Source organism: Pezoporus wallicus, unplaced genomic scaffold, assembly GCF_028554395.1.
Source record: "Pezoporus wallicus isolate ANWC-B61680 ecotype Strahan unplaced genomic scaffold, APGP_CSIRO_Pwel_v1 contig_5935, whole genome shotgun sequence".
Taxonomy (NCBI): Eukaryota; Metazoa; Chordata; class Aves; order Psittaciformes; family Psittacidae; genus Pezoporus; species Pezoporus wallicus.
Genome location: NW_026637215.1, coordinates 1,695,142 through 1,715,001, shown reverse-complemented (window position 1 = coordinate 1,715,001; position 19,860 = coordinate 1,695,142). Strand labels below are relative to the sequence as shown.

At 39.9% G+C, this 19,860-nt stretch overlaps 1 protein-coding gene across 1 annotated transcript in view; it reads right to left on the bottom strand.

The window, feature by feature from the left end:
* The window catches only part of VGLL4 (vestigial like family member 4), a 75,869-nt gene that overhangs the window by 53,968 nt on the left and 2,041 nt on the right, over window positions 1–19,860 (bottom strand). The window contains exon 2 of the mRNA XM_057404238.1: window positions 14,816–14,892. Within this exon, the coding sequence (XP_057260221.1) occupies window positions 14,816–14,879 (64 nt within the window). The 5' untranslated portion in view covers window positions 14,880–14,892. The remainder of the gene's footprint in view (window positions 1–14,815; window positions 14,893–19,860) is intronic.

Below are 19,860 nucleotides of genomic sequence, written 5' to 3'. Positions count from 1 at the left end.
AAGGGGTAATGGGTTAAAACTTAAACAGGGGAAGTTTAGATTGGATATAAGGAGGAAGTTCTTTACTGTAAGGGTGCTGAGGCACTGGAATGGGTTGCCCAGGGAGGTTGTGAATGCTCCATCCCTGGCAGTGTTCAAGGCCAGGTTGGACGAAGCCTTGGGTGACATGGTTTAGTGTGAGGTGTCCCTGGCCATGGCAGGGGTTTGGAACTCGATGATCTTAAGGTCCTTTCCAACCCAAACTATTCTATGATTCTATGACATGTACATCCATGTATACGTACACACATGTGTACCTATAATGACTTCTAAAAAACAGGCTAATTTTTCTCCATACCATCATTGCCTCAGCTGATTAAAACAGCTGATGTGAAATACATTTCCCCATGCATGCTACTGGCTTAACTGAAACAGCCAAAGAAATAAACCCTTAGCAATATATAGCTTAAAGAGAATTGAAGACCCATTTTCCTTAGGTTTGGAAATGCTCTATTTCATTTATCACAGACTTTTTTCAAGTAGATACTCTACTAAATTGTTCCATGTTCTCAGAAGTGTTTTAAAATACGCTTTTGAGAGTGCTGCTCAGTTGAATAAGGACAAGAAGTGTTAGAACTGTTTAAAACAAGAAAAACCTCAAGTTATTATTCTCAGTTTTTCAATCTATGTATGCATAAATCAAATGCTCCATGAAATGATGTTAAAATCCCATAGCAAAGAAAGGAAAGCAAATATTGCTACCAAAATTAATCCTACAGGCTATAGTGGAAGAGGATTAGTGAAACAATTCACTGCATCTCCTGTAAGTCAGGATGTGTTTGTCACACCGAGTAATAAACCCCTGTGATGTGTATGCACGTGGCGTAGCCTACAAAGTACATGACAACTATTTGCAACTAAAAGAGAGATGCATAAACCCCAGGAAAACAGCCTCCATTTCCCAGCAGCTTATCCGAGTCCTTCCTCTGCCAGTCGTTTTGGGTGCGGATTTAAACATCTAAGGGGCAAAGCTGTAGCTAAAGAATAAAAGCAATCCAAAAGAAAGCCCTCTGCACAGAGACAAACTGTGCTCCAGCTGTCTGCGGCTGAGCTGCGGAACCAGCCCCAGCTTCAGCTCACAACACGTTTCCCTTGGCTGGGATGCTGCTCCACCAAAGGAGCTGACAGCACTTACGGAACCAGCTCTAGGGCAGGGCGAGAGCGCGCCGCTACAGCTGGAGAGAGCAGCTAAACCCTGCTCCTCCACAGTGATATCACACGCTCCTGTCCACACTTGCAGTCACATGAAATGCAAAGCACCAGATATGTGGATGAATAACAATGTAAACCCACAGCACTGCAACTAACAAAGATTTCCAACTATTTCATACATCTGCCTGAAGACAAATCAAGTTAAGGGGAGATACAACAGTGCTCAGGTCGACACAACAAAATCCTGATGTGCTCAGAACAGTATTTAAAGTTTCGTATTTCCAAATGTAACAACAGACTGCGCAGAGTGAGTGAAACAAGGAAAAACCAGAAGCAGCTAGCCTTGCCCTCCCCCCTCCCCGTGTTCTTTATGTTGCAATTCCATAATATTGCAAGTTTTGCAATGCTGGTGTTTTCCTTAGAGCCCCATTTCTCCCAAGGGCATCTCAAGACATTGCACACAATTTATTTCTTTGAAGTTTTTAATTCTAACAGATAAACAAAGACATAAATTATGCCTCAAAATGAGTCCTAAAGCTCAAAATTAGAAAGCAGGGACTCCCAACCCAAGTTCTCACAAGTCTGAAGGCCAATCTTCCAGTGCTAAAACTGCTTGGGTTTGACAGAACACAGAACTAAAGAACAGTGTAGATGGATAAAGACTGTAAAAATATGTTTCCTTCTTAGATGTCTCATCAAATGCACTTGATCATTTAGATATGTCCGGTCTCAGGACAAATTCACTGTCTTCATCTTTCTCTGAGGTCAGATACTCAGACACACATAGCACAAAACTGAAGAAATTACCAGATGGAAATGTTTGTGGCAGGTTCTCAGAGGGCATTTTCCAGTTACTTTCCACACAGACAAGAAGAAACGCAGCTAAACTGAACTGAAGCCATTGTGATCAGGACTTTCATTTTAAAATGTTTAATAAAAAGGTTAATTTTCTACCATCTAATACAGAGAAATATTATGTAGATAGAATTTCTATCTCCAAGGAACTTTGAAAACCCAAATACATTCAGTTTCCTCCTGAGGCAAGTATCACACCTCTATCGCAGCTGGAGAAATCAAGGCAGGAAGATGAGATGCACCTGAAGGCACAGAAGCTAGTCAGTTCCTGACTCTGTGCTGGGCCAAAGACCACACCTTGCTTTCATCCACTCTAGTAATTAAAAATAAAAGAATCTGTGGTCTGTATATTCTTTTCAGACAGAACCTGTCCGACCTGTTAATTTACTGACAATGTATTTAAAAAGTCACAAGACAGCCAGTGGGGAACCTGCATTAAAAGAATCCTGGTGCTACATGTTTCTTGCAGAATCCCAACTTCTTTTTCCTTACTCTGGACTGTGTTCGTTCTGCAGGCCATTCTCTCTAGCTTTGGATGACACTGTGCCAGATTCTTGTTGCAAGGAGGGATTGCCTTCACCAAACATTACTTACAAGAGGGGAAAGAAATTAATTCAGTCATTAGGAAACAAACCAAAAGGGACTACAAGACACTTGGAGAGGGGCTTTGGACAAGGGCCTGTAGGGACAGGACAAGGGACAGTGGCTTTAACCTGTCAGAGGGGAGACTGAGATGAACTCTTAGGCAGAAGCTCTTCCCTATGAGGCGCTGGCACAGGGTGCCCAGAGAAGCTGTGGCTGCCCCATCCCTGGCAGTGTTCAAGGCCAGGTTGGATACAAGGGCTTGGAGCAAGCTGCTCTAGGGGTTGGAGCTGGATGAGCTTTAAGGTCCCTTCCAACACAAACCAGGCTGGGATTCTGTGATTCTATGAAAAAAATACAGAACTGTATTACTGCTCCTTCTCTGATCAAGACAGAATTCAGTTTATAAAAAAAATATTTGAGTGGTAGAAATTCCCAGAAAAAGTACTGTTGCAGTTCAGATTCTTCCAGGGACCACAAGGGAGAAGATGTGATCTCCTCACAAGTAAGCGCAGCATGCATTTACCATCTGCAAAGTCAACTAGATTCATACAAGCAAGTGAAGGCAGCTCATTCTTGCCTGTAAGTCCTGATCTGCAAGCCTAACATTGCATCAACTAACCCCTGCTGTGGACAGCCCTTGGGAAGCTGCCTGAATTATGTATCTCCTGACACTCTTGTATTCTGCTTGTGAACCTTCACACATCTTGGTGAGCACTATCTAGTTCTTAACTAACCAGAGAAAGCACTGTTCTGACTTTGGGCTCTGAAAGACATCCTTTCACATTTTCTTTGCATTTAAATTGGGCTATATCCAACTCTGCCAGGATCAAACACAAGCAAACTAGTAACAATGAGCCTCCATATCCACATACATCACACTAAGTAGAATGTCACAATACAGCTCATGGGAATAAGCATTGGCAAGACTGCAGGCTCGGTACAAAATCTGCAGTACAGATGATCCCAAGATCAAAGTTCACCTTACAGACTTATCAACAGCATTCAGCTACAAAGGGAAACACACCATCAGACTTACATCAGATATCCATACCAACATAGCTCTCCATGTGTAAGCATCACTTCCTCAGGGAAAAGTACCTTCACAGGGTATCCCGAAGAACAGAAACAGAGTGCTGTCCGTTTTCCTAAATGAATAATCCTCCCAGCACAAAAGCCAGGAATTGCTTTATATTTTGTCAGACCACAGCAGATACACAAATAAATTCACGTCATCAGTATTATAAAACAGACCAACTGTTGGTATAAAACAAGACTAACACATTATTCCCTGACAAAACTGCGGTCTGATTTTATTTCTATTCAAATTTGTACGCAGAGAAATCCATCTCTCACAAGCTACAGACCTTGTCTGCATTGCTCCATTGTTCTCTGAACACAGATGTCTACCTGTGGAACGTGAATTACAAAGTTCAGCACAACTTTCACAAACTACTAGTTACACTCTACTTCCACTGCGGTCGCTATTCTCAAATCGCTCTTATTTACTGATAAGCAGCAGTAGATTCATTTTTATACACCACTTTCTGCCAAGGTTTTCCATGTACTTAAAGATTGAACACTCAGAGCTCTTACGGCTTCAGCAGAGTTGGTAAAACTGTCCATGCTGATTGAAACTTCTCTTCAGTTAGACTAACAGAAGCAATTGCCATCACATTAGAGAATAATACTTGAGCAACAGGTTTCTGTATTACAGGAGTTGTGCTAAGTACTCCCAGACAGACTAAGCAACTGAGGTTAAAGCCTGCTTGATTTGGGTTTCCTTTACTTGCTTGAAGATGGAGTATGAGTCAGGAACGCCCGTGCAGTGAAGACAATCCCAAGGAAACTCATTAGCCACACCAGCCTGTACAGTAGTTGGCTTGGAATTAAGTATCAGGAACACTATTTGAGCACTGTCAGAGGTTATTATACATCAAACCATTTGCAAAGTTTTGAGGGGAAAAAAATGACTATTAAAAAGTGATACAACTCAGGTAATGGTGTTGTCAACAAACATTCAAAAGAAACTGTGCATCTTTGGATGCCTGTGCAAGAACTTGTGCAGTGCTGTTTACCGTAGACTCAGCAAGACAGCGAGCCCAGATAAACACCTCTGAGCTTGGAGTGGCAGTAGATGACAGCGAGGCCTCCCAAACAAAACAGGCACATACAGAACAGAACAGAAACATGAAGCTCTCTTCACACATTTACATGTATACCCCTCTTAAGATTCCAGTCAAAGTTTATTCTTGCTGCTATTTGATTTAAGTGCAGGAAGTCCTATTGAATCAGTTCAGATGGTTGTATATTGATGCAGCCACAACTGACTGTTAGCCACAGGAGTAAACTCAGAACCGACACAACTTTGTCATCATCGGGGTCTGCATCAGCTCCACAAAGTTTGGGTTTGTATTGGTTTCCAAGTAAAACTGATATAACATTCAGTACACAGCTTAAAACAGAACTGGGAGGAAGTATGACACCAGTATCTGACTGCTTGAATAAATTCTGATTTAAATATTAAATCAAATCGGATTCTGTTGCAGTTTAGGAGTCTCACTTTCTTCAGTGTGCATGGTGGAAGGGAGTCAGGAAAAAACCAACACCTCTGGCAGCAGAGCTGACTTGGCCTCAAAGAATAAAAAGCAGGAAAATTCCCCGGTACCATTTGGGGGAGGCAAGCATCTCTGACCCCCTCTTGGGAAAGAGCCTATAAACCAATCTTTGTGCAAGGCAGGGATTCCTGGCAGAGCAGGAGGCACAACCCATTCACTGCTTTCCCCCGAAACATCTTTTCATGAAGAAACACACGGATCTGTCATGCAATCAGTGACTAACACTCGTTTGAAGTTTAGCCTGAAGCCCGTGGCCACTTGGCCAGTTCTTGTTACAAGTATGATACTTTACAGGTTCTCTGCACAGTTGCAAGCTAAGTTAGGAATGAAGCTTGACATTGCGCTTAGTGTGCACGACATGCACAGTAGGAAACAGCTTCAAGAACAGCGATGATTCTTAAATACAGTGAGCTACCAAAGCTGTTTGTAGTCTGGCCATCTATAAAGCAAGGAAATCTGAGTTCACATCTCAAATTCAACAGAAACTGAACAGTCACCACGCTGCACTGTGTTAATTCTATTCCTCACATTTGTCTAACACTGTACCAGTGAAGTTAGAGACTGTTGCAATGATTTAAATTGTAACAGACTCAGTACCTATTTCATAGTAACAAAACCAAACCCTACAATCTGAAAAACAAACCTATCAGCTAAAATATGACTGTAGTAGACTAAGAAATAATATTGCAGCTCTTAAAGGGTCTTTTAAGCCATCAATTCCTTTCTTCCTACCCCCTAACCTCCATCTTAATTCCCCAGAGAATTCCCTATGCTTTTCCAGTTTTCTACTCATACAGCTACTTCAGACTGACCTGGATATTATACCTTATAAATATGTATATACCTAAATTCTTATGAAGCATGGCTACAATAACACACCACTGCGAAGAAATTGTGCTATATGTGCCAAGGATTTTCTAACACAGGACAGCCTCATCGTTCCTTCACCCCACGTTACTACATTTCTCACCACATCTTTCACTCCCTGTTAGCAATGTGCCTTCAAAACACCAACCACTAAACTTACTATGTGTTGGTTAAAGCTGATGACACAAGACCTCTATGTTGCTGTTCTAGGAACACCTTCTCAACAGAAACCAAGCATCTTCAAATTATTTCTATTTCAGCTAAATGCAAAAGAAACATAAAAAAAAAAAAGACATTAAATAGTTCGCCTCTTTTATTACATTGATACAATTAATTTCACTTCAAATTCTTGAAATTAATCTCAGTTACTTCACAAATGACACTACGTGGATTTCCGTAGGGCCATACAAACACCAACAGCATAAGGACACTAATCTACATTGAACATTTATCAACATAGTTAGCCCATGTAACTTCATTCCAACAATAAATTGTACCTTCATTTTCAGCCTGTGACCTACTACCTGCACACACAAAGAACAGAAAAATACCCACAGAGTACTGCCTCCACAATGGCAGGTAGAAAGAAAACAGAGAGAAAGACCTCAGAGAACGCGGAGGGCTGATTCTGGGGAAGAATCTCATATGCTTATCACAAATACCAGAGCTTATTTTCACGTTTTGCAGGGCACAAAGCAATTGCTGAAGGGATTATGAATGAATGCAGCTCTCACAGATGCACACCTCATGTGAGGAATCACGTAAGGAATACTGACATGCATGTGACCTCCAACACGCACAGTGCCTGCAGCTGCCTGGCCATGGGGTTGGCAGCAGCTCAGCTGGGTCCACTTGGGATCCTGGCACATCCTTCTGGTGATGAGGGACACCCACACGCACACATCTCCCCAGTCCCTCCCAGGATTAAACCTGTTATAAACCATTGACCAATATGCACTCGTTTGTCTGGATTTGCAGCAATTCTAGTTCAGAAACAGCTGGAGTTGCCCCCGAGTGTGAGCACGCGATCATTACTGTTTTCACGATCTCAGGCTGAATGCACAGGCATATTTCACTGTCACACTTGTACACAGACAAATAGGAATCCTCTAAAAGCTGTTCCTGGGTTACAATAAACAACAGATCCTTCTTGCTCTATTTAATCTTGCCTTTTTTTTTTTTATGAATACAGGTAGGTGTTTTCCTTCATATGTTTGCATTTAAGCATTGGCTTAAGAAAGTGAAATAAAGCACACATCAAGCCAAAATACTACTCTCGGTAACATAACTCCAGAATACATTTTAAACTACCTTCTCAAAACCCATACATAACTAATCTAAGAATAAAGAGGAAACCAAGAAATCATTACAAAGCAGGGATCAGCATACACTCTTTGTGAACCTTCCGTATCTGCCACATCTTTTCATTAAACAATGGTTAATTATAAGAGAGGGTCTTTAGAAAAGAAAAAGTCAACTTTGAAATCTTACCAGTAGCACTGGAAAATGCAATCTATTAAAACAGCTAAGCAAGATTAAGATACAAGAAGTGGAGAGAGGGATAGATGGAGCTGGCTCTAAAGAAAGGCAATAAAGGCCAGAGGTTTATAGCAATAAAGCTGCAACTGTAACACACAGATGTTTTCACATGAACCAGACAGTATGGGCAAGACCCAGCAAATAAAAGCAGTTTACAGTTAAAGTTTCAGTTAAAGTAAGCCTAGTGCATGTACTAAAATTATTCTGTTTAAAAGAACAGAAAAGGCTATTTCTGTCCAACTACTGTTTATAATTTCTCTCTTTTACAAAGCAACAAATATATATCTAAAGCAAACTTAATTCCAGTGTTTTGAAAGTATTATAACCTCATACAATACCGTTGTAGTGGATGGACAGAAATACTCTTGTAATGCTGTGTAGTGTTTTGGGGACCTTTCAATGAATATGTCATTAAGTTTAAAATCAGAACAGAAGGGGAAAAAGTCAGAGGAGAGCAATAAATCACTCTTCACTGTTCTATTTGCTAAATAAGAAGCATTTCTCCTTTTAAGATTATGGATGACAGAAGTTTCTGTAGCGACATTGTTTATAGCTGCACAGCAGATCTGTAGCCAGAATTATGCTAACACAAGCAACTGATTTCTGGTTCAGCAGCAAAAGAGGGGAAAAAAAAACAAAACAAAAAACACAAAAGCAAGTAACTTCAGTGTTTGCTTCCTGGGGGAGAAACTTGTTCTCTTCAGCCTGAAACAAAGCATTGCTGCTTTTCTTTCTTGCCTTTTGTTTTTTTCTGAAGCAGAACAACGGGCATGAGTTAGTAAAACAGAGTGTGGTAATTGACTGTATCCTCCTTTTATTTTATACACCATTAATTAGGACACTCATCTTGGACTTGTTCAGGTCCCTCCTCCTCCAGGTCCAAATTTGAATGGCATACCAAATGAATAGTCTGGGTTTCCCAGCAAATGAAAATACCAACATATGCTTAGCAACTGAGAACTTGCCTATTTCTGTTAACAACAGACCTGTAAACATTCCATGATCGTTTCACTAAAGACTGTATAACTGAAAAAGGAGTAAAGATTGTTTAGGGCCAGCTCAATTTTAACACTGCACTGCTGCTGAAACAATTGACTTGACCACGTTAACACTGTTTTAACGTACTGTGCTGCAGAGGCAAGAAGGAAGTTGTAAAGCACATGGATAAAGTGCTGAAAGAAGTACCTACAAAAACAACTAAAGGAGGAAAAGCAGATAAGCAATAGTAAGTATATCAAAACATCCAGAAAGAATTCAGATTTAACGCCTTTCCTGTTACTAATCTTGCCCCATACAAACGCTAGTTTTTCATGCACGACACTGACATTGCCAGGCTTGTCCTGATTCTCTGTGCTCTTAAAGATGTGGAAGGAATAACCTGGGAAAGCACCCTGCGGTCCTCCTAATTAATGAACTAATTTTTTCATAATGAAATAAGCCAATGAAGATTTACCACATGAGGAATGGCCACATTTTCACATGCAGCACATTCTGCCTACCTGTAAAAAACAGCTCATTTATGGCGTTTCTGTCACTACCAGAAAACTTCACAGACAAAGCCTCACGACTGAATAATTTCCCTGCATTGTTTCAAAATTCAGGAGATAACAAATATCTATTTTTGCAAAGTAGGCAAGTTGAGCACAAAGCACAGCATTTTGGAGACTCCAGCCATTGAGAAGTTCCATGCGGTAGTGTATGTGCTATCACGCCTAACAGTATGGTATTCCGTCAGCTGCAATTTTCAGAGCAATGCCTGGTATCCGATGACAAATTCCATTCTGGGAAGAAGACTCTTCCCCCTCCATTTGCCAAACAGCATTTATAGAGTGGTTCTGTAAGCATCATTTCCTTGGAGGTAATGCCACCAATCACTGCAAGCATTTGAGCACCAATTAGCTAAGAAGGACTCAGAAAGAAAAGCCACATTGTGTGGCTGACATTGCTCAGGAGCTCTGAGTAGCCTGTTTCCTGAGCTAGCACAGCTTGGGTAGAAACATCTGGTATGCTGAAGGATGCTACAACATGTTTACAAACTGTAGGCAGCTGAACCTCTTGCAAATTTGGGGGTTTAAAATGTTTAGACGCTTTTGTTCCTGGAGGCATTACCATCCCTCCACTGCTCATGCTAATGGTGCTCTACTGCCACTAAAATACATCTAGGCGCCAAGCAGACAATTGCCCCATTTTCCAGCCTATTTAACAAGCTGAAAACATAACTCTACTCATTCTTTACTTCTTTGCCACAATAAGCTTTGAGGGAAAAAAAGGGCAAAGCTTTCTGGAGGTAAGAATAATTTATTTATTAAAAAACAACCCAACCCAACCAACCAGTTATCCTGTTGAACACTTCTAGTTTCAAGAAAACCCTAAAATTGAGGGGATGGCCCTGACACCATTTACAGGAAGCTTCCCTGTGAAATACTAAGCAATACAAAAAGCTGAAGATTTTTGAAAGACAAAAAGCAGAGGGCCAGGAATTCAGCCTTTCAGGTGTTCTACTAAAAATCAGATTAACTGATATTTTAACCAGAGCAGATAGTAATATTTTCCAATCTGTGTAGTTGATAAATTTAAAAGTAGAACACTAGGCATGTCATTACTCTCAGTTTTATTATTTAAAGCTTTTGGTATTCACACAGCAACAACAGATGCTTCAGGCTGCATCTCAGTGATTGAACCACATATGGTTTTCTATCACATTATTACTAAACTGAAACATCACACTTCCAGACTTTTCCCCCTTTCAAGAAAAAACACGTAATTATTTGTGCCAGATATTCCACTCCAAAACTAACAGGACTCCCCCTCTTCCCTCCCACTGATCAAAAACCATGTAAATGACTGACAAATCTACTTTCAACACCTCTCATAGCTGTTGAGGGATTACAGATGTATATTTTTGCTGATACTGCCAATTAGAATGTCTTTTTTCCTCCAGAAAACTGAAGGGTTTTGTTTGTTAGACACCAGAGATAAGCTCTCGCCACAAGCACAGTTGCCAATTCATAAAAGCTATTCAATTCCTTAACTGTACACCGATTTCTGCAATTAAAGAATTCAGTTTATTAAACTGAGTTGCAGAACAGCAGAGTCAAACCATACTCCTAATTTTCAAGGCCCAAGTATTTGTGTGTACCAAATCCCTGTGCCGTTTCTGAACCAACAGACATATTCATCCAATCACTAACCTGGTAGAAAAAAAAACCCAATCAGCATTTTGATTTGCCACAGAAGAAGAAACAAACATTCACATGGCAAGTCCACTTATTTCCATGTGGGGAAGTAATGACAAAGCACTTCTGACCCTCCAACTCCGCACAGTAAGGGAAAAGTCACCTGAAGAAGAGTCAAGCTCTAAATGAAAAGTTGCACTGGGCTGGTTGGTAAGAGACATCCAAGAGTTGACCAACCCTGATGAAGAATCCCCAGACTTTGAAAGCACTGAAGAACAGCATTCAATCAAAACACTGTTACTACAAACGTGTTATTCTTCCCAGTTGTACTTGGGATGGGGTGAACTTGTGAGTAGAAAATGAACAAGGACTGTGACATGATACTGCTCTTTCACTTCTGAAGCAGAAGTGGGGGCAGGGGGGACCCAAACAAAAACCAAAACACAGTCCCAAGAAACCCCCAACACCTCAAATGAAACTGATTGTCGAGACTGTCTTTGTACTGACCGCATTCACACAGCAAGTTCTGTGCAACTCTTCACTTTCAGTCACTCAAAACGCCTTCAGTATCATAAATGTTTTCAGAGCTGATTTAAGTGTTCACACAGTAGGATGGAAGCTATTTAAACTTCTGCAGACATTGATATTAAAACCTACCTTAAGCTCGCTGCCCATAATTTGTTATCAATTTACAAAACAAACAGTAGTGCAGGTGAAAAGTCGTGGTGATGCTAGAAATATTTCATCATCAGTATCTTTAACAGAAACACCCATGTCTAATTCTACTATAGATTGTTTTGTATTTAAAGACAATCAGGTTACAGATTCATCATCCTCTCCAAGAGTGTTAAAAAATAATCAGTTGTTCTTAACACAGCCTTAAAGTGACATGCTTTTAGGATCAGCTATCCAAAACATCTATTCATTGCATATTTATTAATTATGAGATGGTAGCCAGGACAGATTCATTCCCTCACTGAACTGACTGATATGAATGAAGACCAGAACAGTAAAAAACTGATTTGTAGGGCTTGTCTACATGAGGATTTTATCACAAAAGGGATTAGGGCATGGGTTTTAAAGCACAATAATTCTTCTGTACTAGAAATATCAACTGTATGGTCTAGCTTAATTATTTGAAGTGGATTAAACTAAACCACATAAAAGAAACTGCTGCTAAATAATAACAGTGTTCACAGGCAAAAAGTGTGGTATAGCAATTGCAGGCTTCCATTCACACAAGGATGACACATGCAACTGATGGTACATGTGTAAGAAGCATGGCTTGATCAAAGATCGCCTTTTTAAGTCCTGTATCAGTTTTTCAAAACATAAATCAAGACTCAACAGGTATGGATTTGGTACAATGCATATGAATTCAAAGCTATTACCTAGACCTTTATTGTGGCATTTACTAGCTGTTTCCAAACCTTTCATTTCCTTGTGGAAGTACATTTTCTTCCGTTTGCCAAAAGCAGACTTTTCACTATATTACCCCAAGAGAGTGAGAAACATGTTTCTCTCATTCGTTCCCATATTCTTAAACTGGAGTTGTATATTGGAGGGAAGTGTAAGTTAAGTGTTACTATAAAATCAGCACAGACTGCGTACACAGTGCTATCAGCTTCTGCAAGTGCAACTCCTTGTTAAGCATTTTCCTTCACTATTTTCTCACTAACAAGACTATGCTTTTAAAACACTTGATAACTGGAAGACCAGTTCCCAAACCCCTTATTTTCACGTGAGAGAAATACAAAATTGTAATTCTCCTTCAGGTTTAAACATTTGCTGTTCAACGCAATTATGGGAAGTAGAACTGTACTTTCAGTAATTCTTTGTCTTTACTTAAACACTACCAGCTTACACTGTGGTCTTACTTACAGATAAAATAGTTGCACGTTACCTAGTCTGGCACTGGACAGCTGCTCCTAAACAGCACAGACTTCTTCAATCCTTTCCCCTTACTTGACAAGTACGCAATTAGTGACAAGCCTTTAAGGTGACTGGCTGATAATTATACCACTATATCCTTCCCTTCCACTGAAACAGAAGACCAAGCTTGGACAGTAAGTAAGCAATGAACTCCATTAGGAAATATCTTTATCCTCTCCCATCAGGGGACACAGAAGTACAGACAGGACCACAGAATTCCAGAAGCAGCAAGCCAGGCACCTTACTGGAAAGCTCAAGGATAATTGCTAAATTCAAGATTAAGAATAACTTCCAAGTGTTGGTACCCACTTTGTAACACAGAGCGAGGTCCAGCTGGCACTGTTTCCACAAAAGCTGACACAAAAGAAGTGTAAGTTCAGTGACCAGTCTCATTTCTTCCTCTTAGCAGCTTTTTGTACTCCAGCATTCTTGGTGTGCAATATGCACAACAAAAGGACAAACTCAGAGACAGCATCAGTTAGAAGCTGCAGAGTGGCATAAATCTAATTAAGTCTAAGTGGTAAGACTAAAGGAACATAAATTAGAACCAGATACAGATCAGCTTCCTCACATGCAAGTTGCACTGACTCAGACTTCCTCTGGATTCTCTAAATCCAGCCCAACATTCCTACCCTGTGGAATTCAAACTAGAGTCTTAGGCAAGTTAACCAGAAAGAATGCATCTAAGCTGAGAAAATGGAGAATACATATTCAAAATGCATCAAGAAAATGTATTGAAAAGAAAGTAAGTTAAACTTTTGCCTTTTCTACAGATGTATGTTAGCTTATAAGAGAAACCCTCCAGGCCAGAGAAGTTCCTCAAGGACTTTGCCTGTTACTCATTTTACTAGTAACAGTAAGTAACTAGCAGACAACCAAGTCATCCTATTACAGTGGGATCTGTAAAACTGGTATGCGTCCCAGTGAGGTGAACATGAAAGAACACCAAACCCAATACCCATTATAAAGCAAAGAGCCATGAAATGAAACCTTCATTTTACAAACCTCTGGAAGAGTGCACCACTATTACCTTGGTTATTTGAACATACACACAAATTCCGGGACTTGCCCCAATACACCGTGTGTGTTTACTTGGCAGTTAGTTATTTTAGAAGGTTCAACGGCAGTAAATCAGTTTCTACTCAACATTTGAGGCAACTGCTTTTCAAAAAATATCGACAGAATAAAGGAACAAAGACCAAAAGAAAAGCTGAATTTGTCTTAGAAGGTGATTTTATACATAGAAGCTACACACAAAAGCAGTCTGAAATCCAAACTAGCATTTTCTAGTCAGCATCTGTACAGCTTGATATCCAAGATACATACACTCCTTGAGTGCTTACACTACTTGGACAAAACTACTAAACATGGAGAGAACAATCTGATCTACAAAGTAGTACTGCAACTTGTCTGACCTGAAAACACTATTGTAACATTAGTTAACCCATCTTAAACACTTATTCTGAACGTTAAAAGCAGTGAGTGGCATCATGAGTCTCTGTAGCTGGAGCTGATATAATTGCTATGTTAAAATCCTGTACTCACCTTTTGCTGGCTGGGAAAGGAAAATGAAGTGCTCATTACTGATAATAGTCCACCTCTTAGTTTTTATGAGCTGAAAAGGAATCTTTGCCCACCCAGTTATGTGTGGGTGGAAACTTAAGCCCACTCAGTTATGTGTTCTTAAACAAGAACGGGTCTACCAGACATTATTAAGGAGCATGAGTTCTCAAACCATCTCCAGTTCAACACCAGTTCCATTATAACTTTTTGTTCACTAACAAAGCAAATGCAGCTGGGAAAAGAGAGCACCTTTATATGAGTCATTAAGTACATTTTCCAAACACAGGAACGATTCCCTCTTGTGTACTAATTTAATTGTATTGGTTTTGGACGCGAGGAAGACAACCTTTGAAGGGCTTCTGAAGACATTTTTCTACATGTCTTGGATTCAGATGGATGCACAGATGGATGAACACAGCATCTAGGCTGATACACAGCATAAACATAAAGCATCTGGATTCAACAAAGCAGAGAACTAAATTTCAGACTTACGTTTCTCATCATCAGCATGTACTAGAGATGCTGCTCTCGACAAAACATCCAATGGAGTCTCCATTCCTCTCTGGATCCTGGAAAATTCAAAGCCAAAGTTTCAAAGAGTAAACTCACCGAGTCCTTACCACAAAACAACATCCTAGGTAGTATGCCACTTGTTCATAGCACACACACACCACATTTTACAGAAGGAAGTAGTCATGAACAAGAGCACAACAGCAGAAAGAATCAAAAATGCAGGTTTCTGCTGCTTTTTTTCATGTTAAACTACCACATGATTTCTTAAAACTAAGTCATTGCTGAAAACAAGGAACACTGGAATTAGCTTTCCCACCAACTACTCCTCCAAAACAAGCCAAAAGACCAAATTCTCAAGTATTTGACTGAAGCTGGTGATCACTGCTTATTTAGTTGCAGAAGGGTTATGTGCTATATGCTATAGGCAATTTTCCCTCCCACATGCCAGCCTTCCATGCCAGTAAATAGCTACTTGAGACAATATCAAAAGATGCAACTCATCTGAAGTGAAGATGACAGCTGGCCTGACTGCCTACATGAGGGTAAGGCTGCTTTAGATCCATAGTATTCAATGGACTTGCACTCCATACTCTCCTAAGCCAAAGTAGAATCATCCAAAGCTTATAAGCCATTAAGACATTTTCTTACTCATGAACATACAAACATCATGTGTGTGTGTGTGTGTGTGTGTGTGTGTGTGTCTGTAATAACACAAACAGAAAACTAACTTGTATAATCACAATCACACCTCGGAGCTTTTCCCTGTTTCTCTTCCCATACAACACACAATTCCTGTACATGAAAATGAGCCCCATTTCTGTGGGTTTGACTTTCAGCCTTGGAACAATGCTGATAACACTAGCACTGCAACAGCTACTAAGGAGGAGAAAAATGACCGCTACTGCTGAACCCAGGACAGACTGTTAAGAGATTTGTTGGTTTTTTCCCCTGCAAAACTAGCATGCTGGTCTGACATAAGAACTGCTTACTGGAACTGACTTCACAGTATGAGCTTAAAAAGGTAGTGGCAACTACTAAATCTCAAACACATGTATATGGACATAACAACAAGCATATGTTTGGGAAGCAATTTCCTTGACTTAGCGCTATCAATAATAAACCTCCCTATCCTCCCTCCCTCAGCCTAAATAATGTCAAAGACTTGAAAACTAATCAAAGATTTTTGAAACAGAAAGTATTTTGAAAGTATTTTTAAAATTTAAACCCTCTCTTTTCAATAAAAAAATAAATCCAGTCTTGTTTGCCCAGAACTGTGCAAGTGGAAGAGACGTACTTAAAATAACTCAGCATAGCACTTGAGGATTATGCATCTCCCTCCCTGTCAGAATCAGCTTTTGCTCAAGAACAGTGTTTTAACGCAACTTATAAAATCAATTAACTCTCTCATTTAAAGACAGTACATGCAGGCAAGAGGTTTTAGGAAACAAGATGTTAGATTCTTATTTTACCAAGTGTGTCTTCATTAAACATTTCTTTATACAATATTTGATGTTCCAAACCAAAGCAAAAACTTGGAAGAGAGCATTCGTTAAAGAAGCCTTCAGCATCATTCCACTTTGATCCCTTCAACCTTGATGACTGGTTTCTTTCCCGTTTTGTTTTTGCAGAATCTAAAATAGCACCACTTTATTTCTCACCAGGCTGTCAATTACCAACCCTTTCACACACATTCCTCTATCAGAGTGAAAATTCTGTTGGAACAATGATTAGAATATGTCTGATCAGATCAGACATATGAACAGATGATGCAGCTATGCCAAACCAAAGGCTAACTCATGATTTAGTAATAACCAGCTCTGTCCTACCTTTCAAAGCCAGCAATACACAGCTTTTGGTCAACTCTTTAAAAAAACCCTCTTGATAAAGAGCAATACAAAGGATACTAATATGTCTCATTGGAAATAAATTGCTGCTTTAAGATTTCCAGAACTTTTCAAATAATGGGACTAGCAGATGCCCAATCCCTTTCCGGAACATGCTCCTAGTAAGAGAATTAGCTAGTGACAGAAGTCCACACTGAGAGAAGGAAACAGGAACCAAGTCTTAATTCTGTTCAGGAAATTAGACACTTTAAAAACAACTTCACTAAAACTGGCCTTAACAGAGTTTTGTAGCTTTGCATATTGTTAAAGATCACATCATGAGAGAGCTGCAGAAGTACTTCCCTAACAGTTAAGGTCTTGTGAAGAATGCTGTGGTCATTCAAGAGCTTCCTTGAAGCCACACTGTTTGTCAAGAGATCTGCAAATTCCAGGGGCCATACCATATGTACTGTGACTTTTAAACATGCTGAACACATTTACAGTTCTGAAAATCACCTTCAAGGAGCTATCAACTTCTGGATTATTTTTTCAAGTAATATGAAGTACCTTTCTCTCTAAATTCACAAGCCAGGGATAACAGTTCAGGAAAGAAATGAAGGTTGCCTATGAGAATGAGAGAGGAGGAATCTTTTCTTAGTTCGCAGCCTAAAACCCTAATTCCATCGCGGCAAGGACAGCGACTGCTACAGCTACTCCATGGCAGCCTTTAGAGAACAGCCCAGTCACCCTCAGAAGGCCTCATGCTTCAGAAATGAAAGAATAGCTCAATTTCCAGGGTTCTGACAAAAAAAAAGCCAACACACTCGTGATGAAAGGCAGCTAATTCTCTGTGAGACACAGAAACCCATCTGTACAGCAGAAACCAACAAGGATCTAAGCTGGATTTTGTTAGCATCCCTAACTGGGTAAAAACCCAGCTCTGCAGCCTGTGTGCAAGTATATTACTCTACACTCAAAAAGGAAAACAAGTGACTAGCAAAGACTGAGAACACAAATTGAACCTCCCCTGGATAGCTCCAATTTAAATACTGTGGGAACAGTTTCATAAGTTTCTCACTTGTTACAAAACCTTAACTGTTACAGACACAAACCAAAAGTACTTTTACAAGCATTCAAAATAGTGTTACCCACTGTAATTTCAAATATTAGTTTAATATCTTAATCCTTTTATTTATCAGTTAACCGCTTCCACTCAACATCCCCCTGATCTGTCATCTCACCTACACTGCAGTGAAGAAACATTCTGAAAACACAGCAAAGACTTGGAACATCAAATCACAGAGACACAACATCTGACAGGCAAGTTACTAAACACTGATGCGCTGCGGGTTTTTTATGCAACACTTGAAGAACATAACACCTATTAGCGGAATGAAACAGCACATTACTCTCCCTCTCCTTTTCAATCTTTTGCACATTCCATGCACATATGGAGTACTCTCAGCTCTGTGAATGCCAGGTAACATTTTTATTTTTTTTTTAAGACTATGGAGAAAAGAAATCTTGTTAAAATTAACAGTTAAGCAACTCATGGGTTGTACAGCACCTTCCAAGCAGCAGGGAAGGCATGCAGGCAAAACCCCTCAAGTTGCTTGGTTGAAGCTTCAGTAAACAGGCAGTAGAGAAACAGCACCAGAGACTAACTGCAGACTGAACAACGAGGCGTTTATTTAATCCCACAAAGTTATTATTCACAGGGAGGTATGTCAGGGAAGATTTCAAATAAAGAGAAGAACTTTCTACTTGATTAACAAAAGAAAGCAGGAATAGCAAAGAGACAGATAAGATTTGACATAACCTCGAAGATTCTGTTTGCAGCAGCAGTCTCTATGATGGAGATATGATGGGGTTTGTGTAACAGCTGTTAACGAGTAACTGAAATAACACCTTCGATGACAGAAAGAAGGAAAAAGTTGGGCGATGAGAACAGAAGACCTGTATGAAAGGCATGCTGTGCAGATAAGAAAAATCTGAAGAGTTTATATGTCATTTGGACATGAAGATCTAAAAAGAGGTCAAAGTCATAAAGATACTTGGATTACAGGTCTGACTGACAGAACAGCAGCATGGCCCACAGCCATTGCTAACACATTAATAAGAACCATCTGAAAGCAGACACTAGAAAGTGCTCTCTCAAGCTTGGCAAGTGTGAACTAGAGATAGACATCTACATGATGCCAAGGAGAGAGAAAGGTTGAACCCTTCAATGATGTAGAGAAAAGTCTGGTACTTGAATTCATACGTCTGGTGAAATTGCAGAGATAAGGTTGGAGGGAGAAGAAGTGGATTAATAAACAAAGCCCATTATAACAACCAGAAAGTGAGAGAGGACCAAGACACTCAAGAAACAATCAAGAGTGAGGACTTAAGTGAAGTGTAGATAAACAAAAGTATTGGGAAAACGAGATTAACTGAAGATCAGTGTCAGACAGGTCAAAAGCAGCTCACATCCAGGAAGGTACAGGCATGGTACTTTCCTGTCCAGTTCAGAACCAGAAGCACCTAGAGAAAGAGTCTCCATCTGACTGAAGTAGAAGAAAGCTAAACTGAAGAGGAAATGCAGACACAATTTATCAGCACAATCAATAAGTCTACAGAGTAAGGGAAGATAAAGCATAAGCTTGATGCAAACTAGGTCAACATCTTTCACTTTTTACGAAAGGAAAGAGTAAAGCATATTTGGACTGTGAATGAGAGTAACAATAAGCATGTTGTATTCAATGTGTCCTCAATAGCCACAACACGTTTAAATTCCTTCAACCGCACTTAAATCAGAGCTTCTCCCTGCAGGTACATAAACCCTGTGGAGATACCTGTGTGAAATGTTAACCCTAAGTGTGACTGTCACGTAGCACAGATCATCCTTCTGCATTTAAACTCCCAGTCTTCAGAGTGAATTCATGCTACTCCACCAAAGAATCCTCAGAACACCCCTTTTGGTGAGGGTTTTTTGTCATGTATTTATTCAGTACTTTGGTGGTTGGGGTTGGTTGGTTGTTTTTTTTTCCCCATGCTTGTTTTGCATGGAAAATGTGTTTGAACAGGCAAGTCTTCAAGCAGAAACAGCTTCCCAATTTAACTTATCACACAGAAAATTAAAAGCTTAAAGCAAAGCTTTGGCATTTTACCTTGTGTTTTTTGTTTGCTTGTTGCATAAATCCTCCTTACCAAAGTAACATT